General features: G+C 35.9%; 3 protein-coding genes across 3 annotated transcripts; all 3 read left to right on the top strand.

Moving 5' to 3' along the window:
- Positions 1 to 312: 312 nt before the first annotated feature.
- LOC119190261 (muscle M-line assembly protein unc-89-like) lies at positions 313 to 3363 on the top strand (the record flags this gene model as incomplete). Its single annotated transcript, XM_037441731.1, has 2 exons — positions 313 to 368; positions 897 to 3363. Coding segments are annotated over exons 1-2 (2523 nt in total), but the record flags the coding sequence as incomplete, so codon positions are not given.
- Position 3364: 1 nt separating this feature from the next.
- On the top strand, positions 3365 to 4314 carry LOC119190260 (pollen-specific leucine-rich repeat extensin-like protein 1; the record flags this gene model as incomplete). Its single annotated transcript, XM_037441730.1, has 1 exon — positions 3365 to 4314. A coding segment is annotated over one exon (792 nt), but the record flags the coding sequence as incomplete, so codon positions are not given.
- Positions 4315 to 5147: 833 nt separating this feature from the next.
- LOC115453574 (long-chain fatty acid transport protein 4) lies at positions 5148 to 19805 on the top strand. Its single transcript, XM_037441783.1, has 12 exons — positions 5148 to 5224; positions 6217 to 6367; positions 9822 to 10059; positions 11124 to 11376; positions 12416 to 12614; positions 14318 to 14428; positions 14930 to 15011; positions 15303 to 15433; positions 16845 to 16995; positions 17612 to 17769; positions 18190 to 18343; positions 18971 to 19805. The coding sequence occupies exons 2-12, from the start codon at positions 6233 to 6235 to the stop codon at positions 19129 to 19131; spliced, it is 1773 nt and encodes a 590-aa protein (XP_037297680.1). The 5' UTR covers positions 5148 to 5224; positions 6217 to 6232; the 3' UTR covers positions 19132 to 19805.
- Positions 19806 to 22854: the final 3049 nt, after the last annotated feature.

The following is a 22854-nucleotide window of genomic DNA, read 5'->3' as shown; positions in this document are numbered from 1 at the left end:
ACGTCCGTGCCGCTATGAGTAAAACGTGGTATAAAAAATAAATAGTTGCTTGAACTGTTTACCAAAAAAATGCAACTAAATTTAATCTGAAACCTTTGCACGCGGCTTAACATTATTTAGCATTCCTTACACAGTATGCTTATTGAAGACGGCGTTGCTTTATTATTTATTTAGTGGATTTTATTACTATTTATAATATTATAATAGTTACGCTATACTGTCAAACATCGCACGTTGGACATGCTACTGCATAAAATTAAATGTATATTTTGCAAAGTTGTTATGTATTACTAACATTGTTTTACGACAGTAATGGATAATATCTGCATGTTTTCTGTTAAAACCGACACGTCCAGGGTCCTTATTCTGTATGATAGTGTAAACGCGTAACGCGGCCGTGTCATGTTATCTACGAGAAATGTGTATGGAATGGTATTCTGTAAGCCAAATTTCTATAGTACTAAACATGATGGGTTGTGTTACGTGCTTGTTACACACTGTCAAAATAACGTGCGGGATAAAGATAAAGGCCCCTGATAATATGTTTTGGCAGTACATTTGTAATTAGATGATGTTGATGTTTAATAATTACTTGATATTTATGCCTTTCATGGTGAAACAAGGTCATATAGCAATGCTAAAATGTCTTTGACGCGATAAATGGTTAAAAATTTCTTTTATCAAAACACTTCAATTGATAGCCATAATCTAATAAACTTTTGATCAATATTAAATCAATGTAAGGTCGATTTTTAGTGAAATTTCCTGATTAAGACACTTCCTAATGAGGGATTCTTGAAACGTTGCATGTTTCATAATATTTAGTTTGACGATGACTGTATGATGGCATTGTGACTTTGAACAACTATGTTAAATTGAATATATTTTGTTTCCAGAATCTCGAACTACTACTCGGAAGACATTCCAAGACAGAACAGACGTAAAATTTCAAGCACTAGTGATACAGATGAGACTGTAAGCAAATCTATGTTTCAGTCTACGGAAGAATCTAATATTCTGAAGCTTGATAGTGTACAAGATGTAGATACACAAAAACTGACTAAGACAGTTCCTTGGCGTAAAAAGATTCAAGAAGATTCATTAGAATTACAAAAGACTACTGAAACAAAACACTGGCGTAAGTCTCGAGCTGACAAAGTCGATGATACTAAGATCAGTAGTGAAGAAACAAATAAAATAACGAATGACGTGTTAGACAAAAAGCAAAGTCATCTAGAAAAATACACGCTTTCAGACGATAGCACTATCCTTGGGTTAGATGAAACTACTGATACAAAGGTAAAAGATGATTCACTGGTCACTAAAACATGGCGGAAACCACGTACATCAGATACTAGAAAATCAGTTGATAAAAATATTATAACACAAGATGAAGTTGCAGTAGAAGAAAATTTAGAAGTTAAACATTGGCGAAAACCAAGAGAAAAGGAAGAACCCTCTCCCACTGGAAAAGAAGTTGAGGCTACAACAAAGCTTGATGTAGAAGAAACAATTCGTTGGAGAAAACGACGTTCAGAAGAAAAACAACAAATTGCATCTACACAAGAGAGACAAGAGCCTCTTCCCTGGACTCAAGAAAGTATTAAGTTACGCCCGACTAAAGTGGAAAAATCTGCTATTATTAAAGAAAAAGTAGAAGATGTAACTTTAAAACATATAAGAAAAGATTCTATTCAGAAAACAGATTTATTTGAAAAGACTGATTTTCAGGATGATCTAAATATTGAAGAGATTCTACTGAAGAAAGGAAAAAGGCACCTAAAAGAAGAAGAACCCAAAGAAGAAGTATTTCTGAAGCCAATTCCGGAGCCAAAGGTGCCAGAGGAAGAAAAGCCAGAGGAAGTTCAACTTAAACCAGTGAAAAAGGAGAAACCAGTTGAAGAAGCTGCACCCGAAGAACGTAAATGGCCCGCTGGTAAAAGGCGCCCTAAGGAGGAAGAACACAAGGAAGAAGTAATACTGAAACCTATTCCGAAGCAAAAGGTGCCAGAGGAAGAGAAACCAGAAGAGGTTCAACTTAAACCAGTGAAAAAGGAGAAGCCAGTTGAAGAAGCTGTACCCGAAGAACGTAAATGGCCCACTGGCAGAAGGCGCCCTAAGGGGGAAGAACACAAGGAAGAAGTAATACAGAAACCTATTCCGAAGCAAAAGGTGCCAGAGGAAGAAAAGCCAGAGGAAGTTCAACTTAAACCAGTGAAAAAGGAGAAGCCAGTTGAAGAAGCTGTACCCGAGGAACGTAAATGGCCCACTAGCAAGAGGCGCCCTAAGGAAGAGGAACCCAAAGAAGAAGTAATTTTGAAGCCTGTTCCGAAGCAAAAGGTGCCTGAGGAAGAGAAACCAGAAGAGGTTCAACTTAAACCAGTGAAAAAGGAGAAGCCAGTTGAAGAAGCTGTACCCGAAGAATGTAAATGGCCCACTGGCAGAAGGCGCCCTAAGGAGGAAGAACACAAGGAAGAAGTAATACTGAAACCTATTCCGAAGCAAAAGGTGCCAGAGGAAGAAAAGCCAGAGGAAGTTCAACTTAAACCATTGAAAAAGGAGAAGCCAGTTGAAGAAGCTGTACCCGAAAAAAGTAAATGGCCCACTGGCAAGAGGCGTCCTAAGGAAGAGGAACTCAAAGAAGAAGTCATTCTGAAGCCAGTTCCGAAGCAAAAGGTGCCAGAGGAAAAGAAACCAGAAGAGGTTCAACTCAAACCAGTGAAAAAGGAGAAGCCAGTTGAAGAAGCTGTACCCGACGAGCATAAATGGCCCACTGGCAAGAGGCGTCCTAAGGAAGAGGAACTCAAAGAAGAAGTCATTCTGACGCCAGTTCCGAAGCAAAAGGTGCCGGAGGAAGAAAAACCAGAAGAGGTTCAACTCAAACCAGTGAAAAAGGAGAAGCCTGTGGAAGAAGCTGTACCCGAAGAACGTAAATGGCCCACTGGCAGAAGGCGCCCTAAGGAAGAGGAATCCAGAGAAGAAGTAATACTGAAGCCAGTTCCGAAGCCAAAGGTGCCAGAGGAAGAAAAGTCAGAGGAAGTTCAACTTAAACCAGTGAAAAAGGAGAAACCGGTTGAAGAAGCTGCACCCGAAGAACGTAAATGGCCCGCTGGTAAAAGGCGCCCTAAGGAGGAAGAACCCAAAGAAGAAATCATCCTGAAGCCAGTTCCGAAGCAAAAGGTGCCTGAGGAAGACAAACCAGAAGAGGTTCAACTCAAACCAGTGAAAAAGGAGAAGCCAGTTGAAGAAGCTGTACCCGAAGAGCATAAATGGCCCACTGGCAAGAGGCGTCCTAAGGAAGAGGAACTCAAAGAAGAAGTAATACTGAAGCCAGTTCCGAAGCCAAAGGTGCCGGAAGAGGAGAAAAGAAGAGGTTCAACTGAAACCAGTGAAAAAGGAGAAGCCAGTTGAAGAAGCTGTACCCGAAGAACATAAATGGCCCACTGGCAAGAGGCGTCCTAAGGAAGAGGAGCTCAAAGAAGAAGTAATACTGAAGCCAGTTCCGAAGCAAAAGGTGCCGGAAGAGGAGAAACCAGAAGAGGTTCAACTTAAACCAGTGAAAAAGGAGAAGCCAGTTGAAGAAGCTGTACCTGAAGAACGTAAATGGCCTACAGAAAGAAGGCGCCCTAAGGAGGAAGAACCCAAGGAAGAAGTAATACTGAAGCCTATTCCGAAGCAAAAGGTGCCAGAGGAAAAAAAGCCAGAGGAAGTTCAACTCAAACCAGTGAAAAAGGAGAAGCCAGTTGAAGAAGCTTTACCCGAAAAACGTAAATGGCCCGCTGGTAAAAGGCGCCCTATGGAGGAAGAACCCAAAGAAGAAGTCATTCTGAAGCCAGTTCCGAAGCAAAAGGTGCCAGAGGAAGAGAAACCAGAAGAGGTTCAACTCAAACCAGTGAAAAAGGAGAAGCCAGTTGAAGAAGCTGTACCCGAAGAACATAAATGGCCTACTGGCAAGAGGCGCCCTAAGGAAGAGGAACCCAAAGAAGAAGTAATTTTGAAGCCTGTTCCGAAGCAAAAGGTGCCTGAGGAAGAGAAACCAGAAGAGGTTCAACTTAAACCAGTGAAAAAAGGACACCAGCTGAAGCTGTACCCGAGGAACGTAAATGGCCCACTGGAAAGAGGCGCCCTAAGGAAGAGGAACCCAAAGAAGAAGTAATACTGAAGCCAATTCCGAAGCAAAAGGTGCCAGAGGAAGAGAAACCAGAACAAGTTCAACTTAAACCAGTGAAAAGGGAGAAGCCAACTGAAGAAACTGTACCTGAAGAACGTAAATGGCCCACAGGCAGAAGGCACCCTAAGGAGGAAGAACACAAGGAAGAAGTAATACTGAAGCCTATTCCGAAGCAAAAGGTGCCAGAGGAAGAACAGCCAGTGGAAGTTCAACTCAAACCAGTAAAAAGGGATAAGCTAGTGGAAGAAGCTGTACCTGAAGAACGTAAATGGCCCACTGGCAAGAGGCGCCCCAAGGAAGAGGAACCCAAAGAAGAAGTAATACTGAAGCCAGTTCCGAAGCCAAAGGTGCCAGAGGAAGAAAAGTCAGAGGAAGTTCAACTTAAACCAGTGAAAAAGGAGAAACCTGTTGAAGAAGCTGCACCCGAAGAACGTAAATGGCCCGCTGGTAAAGGCGCCCTAAGGAGGAAGAACCCAAAGAAGAAATCATCCTGAAGCCAGTTCCGAAGCAAAAGGTGCCTGAGGAAGAGAAACCAGAAGAGGTTCAACTTAAACCAGTGAAAAAGGAGAAGCCAGTTGAAGAAGCTGTACCTGAAGAACGTAAATGGCCCGCTGGTAAAAGGCGTCCTAAGGAGAAAGAACCCAAAGAAGAAGTCATTCTGAAGCCAATTCCGAAGCAAAAGGTGCCAGAAGAGAAACCAGAAGAGTTCAACTCAAACCAGTGAAAAGAGGAGCCAGTTGAAGAAGCTGTACCCGAAGAGCATAAATGGCCCACTGGCAAGAGGCGTCCTAAGGAAGAGGAACTCAAGAAGAAGTCATTCTGAAGCCAGTTCGAAGCAAAAGTTTCAACGACGGGCAGTTCGCCGCATTTCATTGCGAAAGAGTCGTGATGGGCTTTCCAATAGCGGCTGCTGTGGGGCTTTGTGGCGTTATGGTCTTTCCAAGGCCTACTTTGTGCCCTCGTAGTTTCTGTGTGTGTGGGTATCTTGTATGTTGCAGTGTTCCATACGCGATGGTGTTATGTAGCAATAAAACAATCCCGCGGGGACCTTTAGTAAGTACAAAAATTGCGTGTCATACTGTTATAAAACTTAACACTTTTGCTTTGTTTTTCTGTCAGAGAAAGTTTCTTTTGGTTTTGAAGTTAAAATATATGTTTTGGGGTGCTTAAAAACTTATTTTTACGAACTTTTCACATTGTTTTTGCGTGTTTTAATATGAAAATAATTACTACTTTTTCACCATCACATTGTTAATGAATTTATTTATTTAACAATAATTTGGCTTCTGCAATAAGTAGGTCACTATAATTTATTGTTTGTTGATAAATCAGTTTGAATCATCTGTAACAGATAAAGGTCAATGACATTATCTATCTACATTATTTAGGCAATATCTATCAATCATATACAGAAATGGGATAGTATTAATTAAAAAACATGAATCAACAAATTTCTGGTCCACCAAAGTAGTGAAAGTTAGTTTTTCTTACTGAATGTTTAAGTATCATTTAAATTTTGGACATGTTGTAATCCATAACATCTTAACATTAATGCCTATTTTATTAAGCCTGCAAAACTGCTGCCTGTATACCACCAAAGTAGTATTTTTATATGAAGTGCTAAATAAATAATAAAAATTCATGATATTTACAAGTGAAGTCTAGTTAACTTTTAGTGACAGTAAAATACTTTGCCTGCCTGTTTACCTATATCATGAATATAATGATAAAACTTTAATGTTACAAATATGTCAAATATCCATACTTATAAATGGGAAAGTAACTTTGTTATGCTTTCATAGCTAAACCACTGAACCATTTCTAATGATATTTTGTATGGAGATAGTTCTAGACTTTGGATTCCAGAAAAATGTATATTGGGTATTTTATTCCTAAATAACTACACAGGGTGATGTGATCAAAAGCTAATTAATATATGATCGCTTTAAAGAATAATTTCTTCTGGAAAAATCTCATTCTTAATTTCTAGAAATCATTGCGATTTTAACTAAAGTAGGGGATATAATATTCTTTGAATATTTTAGTGCATTATACACTTACATGAGGATTATGTGGGTGACACGACAGATGAGCAAAAAGAACCTGACCATTCCAGACATATTCCATGATGTTGTCAACAGACAACCAGACAAACCATGTTTCTTATACCAGGATGAAGTGTGGAGTTTTAAGGAGGTTTGTATCTAACATTCATGTTTTTCGATCCACTCTTATAATATTAGGGTTGGAGCAACACACTTTTGTATTGTAGAAATAATTTGGCCTTGTTTTTATAAGTGGCTTCCTGTCATATGTCTACCCTCTAGAGATCCAATCCCAGGCAAACAATGTTTGAAAGAAATCAATTATGCCTAATCTGGGAATCAAAGGCTAGACCTGGGCCACAGTTTATATAATTAATACTTGAAGCATTAATTTGAAATGCCAAAGCATTTTACAAATTGGTAGAAAGTAACTAATCACTCTTTCTTTATTTATAGGTTTGAAAAAAACATTACATTATTACATGTAAATTAAGATCTTAATAAACAGGCATTTAAATTTATTTATGGCTATTGAAATGCCATTAAGGATATTTAATGACCCATTTTCTGATGTATTCAAGTAAAAAAGGGTCATTAAAACTATTCTATAAATTTTATTACTACCATTAAGAGTCTGTTCCACAACTTCCAAGTAAATGCTACTTATCACATAAATGTATAGTAAAATACAAAAGTTGCACTATAACTTCCAAATAAATTATAATAAAATGAGTTCTATGAACATTAGCTGTTTAATATTATAACTGTAAAATTAATTTAGTTGAAACTTGTGGAATAGCCTCTTACAATGTATAATATTAATATATTTCCAATTATAAAACAAACAATTATTGTCATATTTTTCATCAAAGACGAAACTCAGCGCCGAAATATCGAATTTCTTTTTCTTTAGCACTTCATCGTCTGTTGACACTAACTAAACCAAACACATCATCAATCATTACTCGACACGAAATTTTATTAGCGTATCAGAAGTAATTTTTCGAATAAATAATAAAATCTCGATAAATCAAGAATAATGGCACTTATTCTTTCCTTTAACTGATAATTCTTTCCTTTCCTTTGACTTTCTAATCATTAACTTTCAGCATTGATAATCTAAGCTGTAATTCTAATAAAGTCATAAGTGTCAAAAGTTTCGCTCTCGAATAAGGCAATTAAAAATAATATGCGACAGTATTTCGATTAGTAAAAGTATACGAGAGTTGCAACCGACGTTGATATCCATATCACATACCCGATTAGCTATTGCAATTAAAATCACCGCGAGTTAATGTGTACTAATTTAGTCGCTATCCCTTAGACAATAGGCAATAACGCAGCGTGAGCATAACATTATATAGGTTTTAGTACTTTTTAGGACTTGCACGTATATTTTCGATTTAGTGTTAATAATTTTTTGACATATACTGGCTTAATTCTAATCGTATGCTAATGTTGAACGAATAAGCATTGTATGCATGAAATTTCAGTTCTGTATTTAAATAAGCAGGACAAGCCTAGTTTAATGTTAAATTCAATTGTACGGAAAATTGGTTGCGTAAACCTAAACACATTGGGCTTGTGTGTGTTTTAAAATGGTTTCAATTTGATTCATCTTTTAGAACATTTAACTGCGTAACGTTTTCTATGAATATTAATGATTGATAATGTGTGTGAATCTATGAAAGATTACTGAAAAGATGTTTGTGTCGTTTTTGTAGATCTTTTTTTAATGATGAATTCCATAATATTAGAATCTTGTAGTAATAGAGCGACAAATTGAGTAGTGATTAATAAATCCCGTGTGATCTCCAGAGCTCATAAACACCCACGATATTACATGAACCATGGACTCGCTACCGGCTTAAGGGAAGAAATAAGTTTAGTAATGGGTGTGGGTTATTATTATTTTTTTTAACACGGGGAGGAGATCTATTAAAGGATTTCTACCCGAGTTACTGATTTAAACCGTTCTATCGACTAAAACCCCACCATACTATTATCTCGCACCATACTATTATATCGAAGGTCACGAGGTGTATATGCAACCGCAACCTTCGCAAGAGTCGGCTCTTAGGCAGAGATTCGCAGTCTCTTGGCCTTATTTGACCAGTTGCTGGTTACCCGCCGTCCGTCTGCAGGCCCATATTGGCAGGATGCTGGTCGTTTCTCTGACGTCTTTCTGCGAGAGGGGAGTCCAATGGACAGCTAACTCTTTCTTTTCGCCGTATCTTTGCCAGAACAACACTTGTCGAGAACCGGGACAACACAGCTCCACCCATCTTCGGTTGTTAACTTAATCCTACATTGTTTTGTTAGCAGCGTTTCATTTCGTAAAGAATTACAGCATAATATGGAACGTCATAACTGACTGACAATTGCATTAGTATTGTACCTAGGAAGGGAAAGTAGAGAATAATATTAAATTAGCAATGTTTCTTGTGACAAAAGTTATACACGTATAATGAATAAAATAACAGTCCCGTCAATTATCGAATATCTGTAAAGGGTTATCATCTCAGAGCCTCAGATCTTGCGGGATTTTGTCATGAATCCAAGAGCTCCATTTACAGACCGGTTTTAGCAGACTTTCGCGTTTACGTACGCGGTACGAGTGGCGCAACGTGTCTCAGTAACTTGTCACAAAGTCCAAAAATATATATAATTCTTTCCTTTCCGTTAGTGCTTTAATGTGCATGAGCATTTTGGGCATGAGATATTTTAATAATATTATATGAAATTTAAATTAATTGTTAAGACAGGAGAATTGTTCAATTTTAGATTTCTGAGCGCTGTAATATACCTAATCTAAAGTCCTAGATATTAGAATTATAAATGTACCTTATTATTCGCATACAGCCATGAATAATCCAGTAATCATAATTAATTACTCCAACAGTATAATTAATAAATCACGTTGCTATGCTTTGCCATTGAAATCGGTTTTGTTTAATTTCTCTGAGGCAAAGTAAGTCATTTTAGTCACCCTTAAAACCAGAAGTTTTGTGTGTCCGACCTTTAAGGAAAAGAGAGATTTTGTCGGGTCAGGTTGTTGGCAATTTCACTGACCTCACGAAAGAAATGAAGGTTTACGTAACAGTACTTCCAGAACCGGCTTTAGGACTTGCGTACACTGATGAATAATATTCGGATATTTTGTTCCCACACCTGGGCCCTTATTCTGTATGATAGTGTAAACGCGTAACGCGGCCGTGTCATGTTATCTTCGAGAAATGTGCGTGGAATGGTATTCTGTAAGCCAAATTTCTATAGTCCTAAACATGATGCGTTGTGTTACGTGCTTGTTACGCACTGTTAACATAACGTGCGGGATAGAGAATAAGGCCCCTGATTCGCTTTTCAAACCATGGAAATTACTTCAACCGTGACCCATCCATACTGTGACAAATATGACGCAATTCTTTTATTCCATAATGCCTGTTATTTTTACATACTTGTAGATAATAAACTATGTAAACTAAGCTATATCCTATATGTGATTTCCTTAGCGAGCTAAGTCAAACTCGGCCTAATTCTGGGTCTGCATCGGGCTTACTTGCCACGTGATACAAGATATTCACAAACTGAAATATTCATTGTAGGTGGAAGATTTCAGCCTTCGCGTGACAGCAGCACTAAAGGCGCAGGGCGGCAAGAAGGGCGATATAGTCGGCTTGTTATTAAATAACTGCCCTCAAATGCCGGCTATATGGATGGGCATAGCACGGCTTGGTGCTGTCACACCACTTATAAATACAAACCAGCGGGGCAATGCACTTGTACATTCCATAAATGTCGCCAAATGCGATTACCTTATATTTAATGATGAGTATATGACAGGTGAGTTGTGAAATTTGCGTAAATATATAGCTGATATTGTTTTACTTTATATTTAAGTATACAGAAAATATTATATAGTTTTATTAGCGTTTATTAGAGCTTATAGAAATTTATCTAATACCATCGATATTTACTTATGTACCACGTACGATATTTTTTGCTAAGAAATAAATGTCTATTAAATTAATTATTAATTAATAATCTAATATCATTTGTTATAAAAATAGCAAGGTTAAACAATATTTCTAAGTATCAATGCAACTTGTACACTTTGTTCATGCTATCAAGTATCATATGTGAAGTACCTATGTCCTACATTATTGAAAGTGATAGGCCCTCACCGATTGAGTGTAAAATGGAATCTAGAAAACCTTGTTCCACAATCAAAAAAATTGCGAAACTAAATATTATATACGTAGTAATGTAATTATACAGTGAGAATAAACTTTATTCATCCTACTAAATGTTATAACGCGTAATAAGTTGACGTATATGTACGTTTTTTTTCAATTAGGCACAATTAATCACGATCTCAGCTCACTAACTCGTTTTTCTGTACAAAATTATGATGATACTATTGAGCAGACTTGTTATCTACTATACGGATTGGTAAGTATTGTCAGAATAGTCTATAAGTATAAAACTGTACAAACAAGTACATAAATAAAAGAAAATATCAACAAAGAAAGTCGAAACACGAACTAAGGTTTTAGAAAACATCTAACACGTACTTTTACGTAAAAGAAAATTGATATGTTATGCGGTCTGTCTTGCGGTCTTATTTCTGCTACAATACAACTATATTTTAAACATTTATAAGGTAAGTATAGTAGATAATGCCGACAGAATTCAAAACCTAAACATGTTGCAAGGGCTAATATGACTTAGATATTACCTACACACATTTAGTTTTTGCCTGTTGAGAAGCAATCATATTATTTAGTTTAGACTTTCGACTTTGTTTTTTGCCGTGTTTACAACGTTGTCAGTTCGTGCATACAAATTGTAAAAAAAAATATAAATGATATTTTATAAACAATTTGACAATATTTTTTTTATTTCAGCTATACAAGACGTCCAATCTGAACTGAGTCCTAGCCTTAAGCTATATAAGTTTACACACCGGCCACTGAATCCGTCGAACCCTAAATCCCAGAATAGTGGGGATGCCGTCGCAGATTTTACTAATATTTTGGAAACCACACCGCCTGCCGATTGGACCCTTGCGAATGCAGACGGGTTTGAAGGGAAATTGTTATATATCTATACTTCTGGAACTACCGGACTGCCTAAAGCCGCTGTGATATCAAATGCCAGGTAAAATAACTATTTTTTTTTTATAAATTCGCATTTTATTTTTGATTCTATTACGTCTTAAAGTCTGTATAATGCGCGTGCGCATTTTAGTCGTCCGCGGGCCTTAAAACCCCCTTTTGTAAGCAGCGTCACTATCATTATTACATAGAATACACCAAGTTAATCTCAGCTCAAACCTCACAAGCATGCTATATACCGAACTTTGTTCACGCCCATTTGTAATACTCTTGATAAGAAAAATTTCGAGAATCACATTGACTAGGGAATTTCACACACCAGATCTCTCGATTAACTTCCTAAAGTTTAATATTATGGTTTATGATATCTTGGGTGACTTACGCCATGAATTTAAATAACTAAAACTTTGGATCACAAATGAATATTTTTTTGGTTGCTGCCTGAAATAACGAAATTTAATTATAAAAATAATCAAAATTCATTCGTTATTAATTAACTTACACAGCATAGCAAAAATATTTTTTTTTTGCTATGGAGTTCGAGTGACGCAGAGGCAAATAAATATGTACCTTACATTGTCAAACGCTTAACGATCAGTTATGGACGATTATGTGTTTTCAAGGATAACAAGTAACAACCAATGTGTAAAAAATAATACGAGTGTTAGATAATATTTGTTCATTGTTAGCTTCGTCGAAGCGGTTTTCCAATGATACAATCTCTGTAATTGAACCATCTTTCTTAAAATCTTTACATGGTTCCCGTCTGAATCACACGAGGTGCAGAGCTGAATACGTTTTCTATCAGACAGTATCACTATTCAGCCTTCGTTAAGAATTTTATTAAGTATATTGCCTCATTTATGTAGTCGATCTTTAAAACAAATAATACCTAATATAAATGCACAAACTATAATACAACTTAAAACGTTGACAACACGAAATCTTATTGCATACGTATTCGATTGAATTTATACATTATACAAATCATTATATTAAGCAGTCATTGACCTGAAAACGTTAATTGGCCAACAATAGCTAGTGTACAAACAGTGTCTGAAAATTCAATCATTACGTTCCAGATTCGTGTTCATGGCAACCGGCATACATTTCTGGCGTCTAAATACGTCCGACGTCATTTATTGTCCATTGCCGCTGTACCACACCGCCGGAGGAGTGATAAGCGTCGGTCAAGCACTCGTGCTGGGTTGCACAGTTATTCTAAAAGCGAAATTTTCCGCATCGCAATATTTCCCCGACTGTGTCAAGTACAAGGCGACGGTAAGTTACGTCGTAGCGAGCGTGTTTCCAAGCATTATACGATACGATATACACCCGCCATTCATCATGTACAAGACAAAAAGACTGTCTCGTCCATTGTATATTACTCAATAGTAAGTACATATTTTTGTAAAGTATCCCTACCTAATACTGCATATAGTCCCCCGTATATGGGATGTAAACCCGGCATAATTCTCCCTTCCGTCAAGAGACGCCAGACGTCTTATCACGTTGTTAGTTGGCATTATATTTAGACTACACTGGGGTATTGTATCAGTGCTAATGTATATTTAAAATAACTTTTTGCGTTTAAGTTCCGACGTAAACAATATTCCGAGAAACGTGTGTCGTGGAGAGTCGTATATAAACGTTTCTAATAAATATACCTCGTTGGTGTCGTCACTGCACTTTACGTTGTTCATTAGTCCGTGGACAAACGCTTTAACAGTGGTTCAAGGCTAAAGCGCTGAACCGGATTGTTCCTGACCTAATATAACCTTAATAACATGTTTCACACTAAATACATCGCAATGCTTTGTTTCACGAATTAATGATTACATTGTTTTTTATTTCGAGGTCTATACAAACTTTTAAGAAAATCTAAACCAGTTAAGTACTTCAGTTTGATAAGACTTTTATTTATTTTAAGTCTCACACCACAAAATAATATCCAAATAGTGTTCCGTGTTTTGGCGCCAATTTGTAAAAACTTATCAATGAGTGTGTAAAAATCTAGTGTCTATGTTAATGAGGTTATCTTACGAGTTGTCTTTTTCTATTTAAATCATTAGCGAATCGTGAAATCGATAACAAGATACTATAGTTCTAATTCATTGTGTCACTTTTGCACGAAGACTCGATGGATGACATAAAGTTATTTAAACTACTTTTTGGGTTATATTTCTGGGATGTACTTAATATAAGATATTTTTTTAATAGTTCCGTGCAAACAACACAATTCGTTTATGTCGTGGCGAACGCGATTTGTTTTATCAATTTTGTTGTTCGACTCATCGTGTACATTTCCACTATGTGAATGCATTAATACTCGCTAATAGACTTCTTTACATAATCCACCTTTGTTTCTTTATGACCAATGTTCTATTTGGGCTTTAAAAATGTTATAGGATATTTATTTTTTACAATTATTATTTATGTTTCTTGTATGGGTTCGTACTATATTGCATACCGGCTACTGCAATCGTGTCGCCAGTTTCCATGTTTAAAACTCGTTTAGACAATGATAACTGATAATTATTAGGCCTAACAAAGTCGAAGTCAATACTAAGTCCGTCCTTGTTTGTCACATCCAGTTACTACTTACTGCCTTTTAGGAACATTGATAGATTTTAAATTTTAATGAACAGTTTAATCTAGATTTATTATACTCATTATTCGATTTGAATCCTTTAGTTATGGAGAAAAAAAGAAAATATGAAAAATTACCTATGAAATATGATTATTCTTCTTATTAAATGTTGTTAATCATGAATGCTTAATTCAGGCAAACCACAATATTCAATAAAATATATATTACATAATATATTTTCCGATTTACATTGAAATACAATTTTAATTAAAAATATATTTTTATTTTATTAGTATGTATGTATTATACTATAAAAAGATTTATTTTTTTCATTCCAAATTCAAATATAAAAAACCTTTATCTGTTTCATTCCAAATTCAAATATCTGTTCCAGGCGGCGCACTACATCGGCGAGATGTGTCGGTACGTGCTGGCCACGCCGCCGTCGCCCGCCGACACGCAGCACTCCGTGCGCGTCATCTACGGGAACGGACTGAGGCCGCAGGTAAACAACGCATTAAGATCGTACTGATAACTCACGCTCATAGCATTATCTCGTGGATTCTAGGAACTGTTGATTGTTACTAATAATTGTTTACTTTGTTGGTCGTTTTGTTAATTGATTAAAGTTGCCCGTGATTATTGTTACCTGTCCTGATGATCGTTATTTTCCGGCTATGAATATCTTTCGTAAAATCGTGAATGTTTGACTAATTTTAAAATAACTGTTTTTTTTTTAATAATACGAAAGTAATTAAATGCTTTTGGGTTTGTACATTTTATACAATTGTATTGCTCTTTTACGCTTAGGTCACAGTGACTGGCGTATTTTAATACGCTTATTTAAATTCCAATGAATTATGTAAGTGCGTCACTTAAATAATTGGAAATACTACAAGAAGTCTAAAGTCCATAATACACATAATAGAACGCCGATTTATATTGAATATGCAAAAATAAAAACAAAAACGCATACAATTTACTTGACTTAAAATCATTGTTTCAGATATGGGTGGATTTCTTGAAAAGATTTAAAATTAAATACGTAACCGAGTTCTACGGCGCCACGGAGGGAAATGCGAATATTGGTAAATTTATTTGTTTAAAACCAGTAATATAATAATAGCATGATCTAAGATTGTATTATATTTGGCAATGGCCCGTTAAATGTCCCCGTAAAAGTAAAAGAAGTGTAAAAGTTTCCATATTACAAAACCATATGTGATCTGAAATTAAAATGGCCGACAAGGCCGTATGATTCACTAATGGCTCTTTATGCCTTAAAAGGCGTGTACTTATTTATTCTTAATGAATGAATATGTAAGAGGTAAAAAACCTAAATAAATCAAATATGTTACAACGTATCACGTACATTGCAGCGAACACTGACGGGACGCCGGGCGCCATCGGGTTCGTGTCCCGGATCTTCCCCAGCGTGTATCCCATCGCTATAATCAAGGTCAATCAAGAGACCGGAGAGCCCGTGAGAGATTCGAGAGGGCTATGCCAGGTATGTATGATTGTATTATGTATGATTTTAATCAACTTTAAAGAAAGGAGGTTATCAGTTCGACGTGTATTTTATGTTTGTTACTCCAGCACTCGGCCATTTTTATTACGCTATATAAGATTTAAAATTATAAGGCCATGTATGTTTTCCAAAATGTCGCTAAAGTATTAAAATCTACATCAAAATCAAATCAGTAGTTTTCATGCTAATAAATTAACAGACAGATTATTAAGCAGTAATTTTATTGGTCGACCTCAGAAAAAGATTTAAAGTCGAGTAAATTTGGTAGAAATGTGCTCTTCATAGAGTATGTAGCGGGACTGGATGAGTGCGCATGTGCCAGTGGCTGAGTGGGCGTGTGTGATACGTATTTCTTTAAAAGACTTTTGCTTTCGTCCGGTGCCTCGAGGCGACAAATTTTGGGACCACTTCAGGCGGCCAGAATCCGCGCTGCGCCACCAGTGAGGCACCATTGCTGATCGCATAAGAAATAGTACTTATGATAAATGATCGTACTAAGTTGAAAATGATGTGACCAAGATTGGAAGAAGTACGCTGAGATCATTTGGGCATGGAGTTGATGGATGAAAGATGAGTCACGAAAGGTAGGTATTTAATGAGAAAGTGGACGGTACTGCTGGAAGGGGGCGTCTCAGAAAAATAAACGATCAAATAAATGATCTCAGAATAGGACAGATCGAGAGTACATTAAACGCCGGAAATGAGATGAAAGAATTATGAATGTGGAAAAGGCGAAAGAGTCAAAATAGTAGCATGTGGCGCTAAATAATCTCTGGTTAATCCTATGAAATAAGTGCGTGAGTGTATGTATTAATGTTTATGTATAACACGTTGGTGATCTTAAGAGGAATTGGCTAGCAAATGAGGGTGTTTGGCATAGACATAATGACGTATGACGGCGTAAATAGTGGCGCCACGTCCACGTGGCGTCTACATTGTATTTGTCATTACCGGTATTTTGTTAATAACATTGTAAACAATATTAGACATGTTCTCGTCACGTCACATGTGACATGATATCAATTGCTCAATGAATGTTTGGCAACAATATATTGTGCGCGTAAGTTTGTATATGGACATTGCTTCGCACTGTGCTAATGGACGCTGGCGTTTAAAAAACTGCTATGTAACAATATTAAAGCTTTTGAATGAGTGAGGTTTCTTTGAATCCTGTAACGGGTACAATGATTGTGGAAGAAAAAAAATATAGGTACATCTAATAAACTATCTTCATTACAAACTAAAGCATATTTAGTGTCTATCAATTATACCAAATAGAATGCAATAGAAATGATTAAAAAGATAACATCTGTTGTTTACACTTACTCTTCCCTGTGTGAATATAAAAATATACTCTATTAAAGTTATTCATATTTCTTTTATATAATAGATAGCAAATCCTGACGAGCCTGGCGTGTTCATCGGCAAGATCCAGGCGCACAACCCAGCCCGCCAGTACCTCGGGTACGTCGACAAGACAGCATCTGAGAAGAAGGTCGTCAGGGATGTGTTCAAACACGGCGATGCGGCTTTTATATCCGGTAATATGCTATTCCTGTAATATTTTGCTATTGCTAAGAACGGTCTCCTTTGCTACTTAGAGGGTGTCCTTTTTTGTTTTCACGAGGAAAGTCACAGCTGCCTAACTTTAAAGGCGACTGGCGGTTATGGTGGAGTCATTGTTTTTAAGGCCTAGCCACGAAGTTGCTTCTCTGAGCCGCATTGCGAGCGGTTGGTGTCAACAGCGACGAGTAAGCGAGACGGTTGTGCGGGCGGATAGGAAGGACGACATGCCGCGCCTCGCACCGGTAAACCCATTTTTGTGGTGGGTTCGTTACGATTCGACGTTGATCCGCCTGTATAATTTCGTAACACAGTAAACAAACTTACACCGGTATACTAATCAAAATGCTGCGGTGACCGTCTTTAGCACAAATCGTATCTGAGTTGTGCCACCTAATCAGTTATTTCCAATGGCAGAGACTCAGAAACACCGCCATCTATCACGGGGGTCGTACAAAATACCTGAAGAAATTGACATAGTATAATACCCGGCAAACAACTTGAGCGATGAGCACACTGCCGTATGGTGGGCAATGTTTTACATGTTAGAACAGCTATTTGCTCCATAATATAGAGTTAATGATTGTCGGTCAGGCGACATCCTGGTGGCGGACGAGCTCGGCTACCTGTACTTCCGCGACCGCACCGGCGACACGTTCCGCTGGCGCGGCGAGAACGTCTCCACCACTGAAGTCGAAGCCGTCGTCTCGAGGTTCGCGGACCAAAGAGACGCTGTGGTTTATGGAGTCCTGGTAAGTGTGCTTGGAAAGAATTTTTTGTTACTGGTCTGAAAATTATAAATGCGTGTTTTTATTCGGCTTGTTTGTTGTAATTGCAACTAGTACAGCTGAAAGCTAAGCTGCGACATTTTCTATAAACGATCCCAATCGCTTTTTTCGATTTATCTTAAAAATTGACCAATCAGAACAATGTTTTTTTTGACACTGCAAATGGGTTATCTTGATTGGTTAATTCTCGTAACCGGCTTGAAGATTGAGATTAGGATTTCTTGAAAACGGTTGTAAATAATTTTAAAATGAAAAAACGCAGTCAAAATTATTTTTGGCTTGACCCGGGATTCTAAAATAAAACCCCACAGTTAGTACCACGAGCCCAGTCTTATGGACGAATCAAAACCTATCGACATCTGTGTATATATACCATTATTCTAGGTACCAAATTCAGAGGGTAGGGCGGGGATGTGTGGCATAGTCGACGTGGACGGCACTCTGGACCTGGACAAGGTTTACGAAGACCTGGCGAAGAACCTGCCGGCGTACGCGAGACCGGTGTTCATGCGCATCATGAACAGTGTCGATATGACAGGTAAGATACAGATTATATACAGGGTCATTTTGACATTGCGTTTATAAATGAAACCAAAATATTATACTTGTCTTGACTTCTGTTAACATTGCGTCAAAAATCATCCATGAATAACGAATGTTTTTACCAAAAAAGCTCGGTTTTACTTATAATTTTTTTTTATCATTTTGTAGTTTTATGCGAATATGGCGTAGTCACGAGTGTATTTTTTGTCTAAATGTTTGATGTTGCCACTGCGACGAATTTTCTTAGACTAGTAGTAGTGACATTATGTGTGTAAAATTAAAATTATTTTTCAATGATTTTTTTTTTGTTTGAAATTTACGCTATTTTTTACCTCTACGGTTCGAGTAACCAAAAAAACTGAATCTTTTTGTTTATTCTTATATGTTTTTCTCCATTGGGCACGATATATATCAAGCCTTTGTATTGTACTGCATTAAAAAAATGGTCGGAACAAAAACACTCGATTCAGTTGCTCTTGTTTTTTTTTTTTTTTATTTAACTGTTTTCCAACAAAAAATATACCTTTTGATATAATCGAATAACAAATGACTCACGATACATCATCTGTTGTAAATGTTCATTCATAAACTGTTGTAACAATTAACGAATATTTTCTTTTAGGTACTTTTAAAATGAAGAAGACTGATCTACAAAAAGAAGGTTTTGATCCGAGTTTGGTAAAGAACGACAAACTGTACTATTTAGATTTAAAACAAGGCCGATATCAGCCTTTAGGCCCGGAGGAGTATAAAAAAATCCTGAGCGGGGACATTAGGATATAATTAGAGAATCAGTGTTTAATCAATAAATCATTAGAAAAATATTTGCTCATGATTGTTACTTTGTCTGTTAAAATGTTAACTCTTTTATGTAATTTTATTTTTTACATGTCAATGTACAACTACGCTATTTGTTATAACGAGTTTTAAGATGTAAATGTATGAATCATCTAATTATTGTTTTCTGATATGCAGCGAGTTCGAAACATAATAATTCAGTTATCTACAGCATATCAGATGCATTTAGTCAAAATTTATCTGCATTAGCCAACAGCCCTATCATAAAAAATATAAAAGCCGTGTTATCAAATTAATTATTTTTAACAGTGGCGTAGCTTGCCCTATATCGATATTGGATGGTGGCATTTTAGGACAGTGCGTACTTTTGGACGCCCGTTATATTTAATTAAAATTTAGAAGGGGTCCCTAAAATTTGGGGCCCTCACTTTGGGCTCATACCACTAATACGGCTGATACGGCATTGGCTACGTCCCTGCTTTTTAACATAAATATGTTATCGCATTTCGGAATACACACTAGTAATTCATTGTAATTGAGGTCGTCGTCGTACGATTTAATACATATTTTTCTATAAAAGTAGATGAAATAGGAGGCTTTTGAATACATGTTAGCAATCGACGCTTGAACGGCAATCATAGCGACAATTATACCGAAAATGAATTATATAAATATTTCGAATCGCAGTTTTTGTCTGCGTCGTTTGATCTTGGTTTTGTAGGCGTAGAATAATGTTAATAACATTAAACTATATCTTTATAAAATAAAAAGTTGAAAGGTTATGAGTTTTCATATTAAAATTAAAACTTTAAAGCAGTTTGCTCAAAAATTTACTGATTGTCGCTTAGATGTGTTTGCCTTTCAAGCGTTGCAATAGATTTATAAATATTTTTCGGACGATAATAGTTGTAGTGTCTACAGATTTGTTATTCTCGAATGTGGACAAACTGACACCTCTTGTAAACGATAAACTAAACTATTTTTTATATGAGCGAGGCAAACTGACCTCACTGTCCCTGATGATAAGTCACTATAATTATAGAAATGTTGAGCCTTGCAGACTGCTGTGGAACGAATGACTTCTAACAGTTCCGACCATTACTTGTGGTTATATCATTACATATAGATCTATGTATGTCTTGTACAATAACAATATTTTACTATATGGTGAAGTGTCCATATAACGATTCCTGCCGGCTTCCCTTTCGTCTTATGTAGAATCTAATTATTAGAACGATTTGCAGACCGCATTTATGCATATTAGTTCCTATGTTATGTTGTGTAAGGTTCTCTTTCGGAAAATTACATACTTCGCCACTGATATCTTATATCACTGCTTTGTGCATGAATCGTTGTATCGTAACAATGATATTTTAGATTATCGTTAACAAGGGGTACAGAGAGAAAGAGAGTGAATCAGCTCTGGCTCCATTTTAATATTATAATTATAAAAATAGAAATGTCTATAGAACTTACCCCCTTATTCATAAATGTTATTTATCTAAGGACGTAGCATTGCTGTGATAACAAGTCTGTTTCTCAGCTTTGTTTATCTGACAACTGTTTCTTCAGCTTTTTTTATCTGTCAGCCAACTAGATTCAAGTTGTATCTCAATATAAGCCAATCGCAACGGCCCTATGTCTACGCACTGCGAGGGCTGCCATGCCGTCAGCACTGAGAAACAGACTTGTTATCACAGCAATGCTCCGTCCTTAGATAAAAAACGTCTATGAATAAGGGGGATAGTTTTTATCCTGCTATCTATCTGCCGTAAAGTTTTTACTTACAGTTATAGTGTTATAGTATGTTAAAATGAATATTTATAGAAGCTACCTAATTATTAAGTTTCCTATAAATTGAGTTTAATGAAATAGTTTTTTGAGTACTTAGTTGAAACCATTTATAGTTAGAGAGTTTTAGTTGATCATTCGAAACGTTGGAATACTTAATATTGTCATTATTTTTTTAAATGTATTAAATACTTGCCGGCAGCAAAGATATAGAAACAATAATTGTTAATATTCTATTGTATAATGCAAAAAATACGAGAAAGAATTGTCTAACACCGGCCATGTGAAAATGAATAAAATTAAAGTAATTTTTTAACGTAAAACCCTAAAAAAGCATAAAAAATAAGGCAGGCCTTGTATCCACCAAGATTTGCCTTAGTACAATAAAATTCCCATTGATATCTTGTGGTGATGGAATAATTAAGTTGTTTATAGTTACGTGCATTTTAATTACACATTTGGTTAGGTAATGCCTTTAAGAGGGGTACGTGGTTTTCAATATACCGTACACATCCATATTATGCACCATTTTTTAAATTATAAGTGACAAAAATCTATTTTTATATTTTACTAAACACTTCTGGAATGACCCTAAATTACTTATATGCAAATTGAAAAACAAAATTTTTGCTAGCCGTTCAATATGTATATAACGCCTGACTCCATGGTTGTCACCAATGATCTGTTTGCAACAGTATTATGATTCATATAAGGTTTGTACTTTATGATACATGTGTAATTTTTGAATGAAAAGAATCTCATTAAGTAATTTTTAGACTGTCAACAGCAAAAATATTTTTAAAGCCAGAGTGCCAACCCTAATACTGCATACATAAGTTTTTTTAATCCTTTATATAATGTGATCATAAATTCTAATTAAATTATTATGTAATCTGTGGGAAATCAGTTCCAAAAATATTATGTGACGCAAACATATTCCAATTGTATTATTTAACGTTTGTAAAATATTTATTGTAATATTATGTATCATGTGTGAACATAATAAACAATAAACAATTGTCCTAAACATTATTTACTGCTTTTATTACTAACAATTTAACTTAAAAATTAAATACTGACTCAGAAACAAATCTGGAAGAGGATGCATACACACTTTATTTTTTAATTACCTGTTCCCTGCGGTTTCGCTTGCCTGATAGGCATTTGTTCAGCATAAAAAGTAACTGCTTTTACTTCTTGCAAACATCCAACAATTGCCACAAATGAAAAGTCTGAATAAGTAATTAAATATCCTACTAATATTATTATAATACATTTGTGAGGATGTATGTATGTATGTTCCTCTTTCACGAAAAAACTATTGAACGGATTTGGGTGAAACTTTACAGTAATATTGGTTATACACCAGAATAACACATAGGCTACAATATATTTGATTTTGTGTAATTTGATTATAATATTACGATTCATATTAAGTAAGTCGGAAAAAATTGCTATCTTTGCGTACGCTGCCTAAACCGTTGGAGTTAGACAAAGATGATGTAAGTACCATAGGATTGTTTGTCTTATATAGTTCTAAATAAAAGTCCGCAACAGCATATATCTATGTACCTTTTATGTTGAAGCCACTATGATCAAAATACTGAGCCTTAAATATGATTAAATCGGATACTTTTTTTAAAATGCACAAGCGGTGTCTAATTTAAATTGAATATTATTTTTAATTAACCCGCGTATAAAGTTCAATTATTTTTTGAGACCTTTTTTGCTAAAGATGTTATTTTTCCTTTTTTGATAGCAATAAAATACCTCTTATTGAACCCAAAAAAAAAAACTCATCCTATTTTATTCTAAGAGTTCCTGTTACTTACATCTTTGAATACGAAATCAAACAATATTTTGAATATGATAGTATGTTGAAGCTATATTGGACCCAAAACAAAAATTATCAACAAA

This window comes from Manduca sexta, chromosome 23, assembly GCF_014839805.1.
Source record: "Manduca sexta isolate Smith_Timp_Sample1 chromosome 23, JHU_Msex_v1.0, whole genome shotgun sequence".
Classification (NCBI taxonomy): domain Eukaryota; kingdom Metazoa; phylum Arthropoda; class Insecta; order Lepidoptera; family Sphingidae; genus Manduca; species Manduca sexta.
The sequence above is the reverse complement of the archived record's forward strand: the minus strand, read 5'-3'. Positions and strand labels throughout refer to the sequence as shown.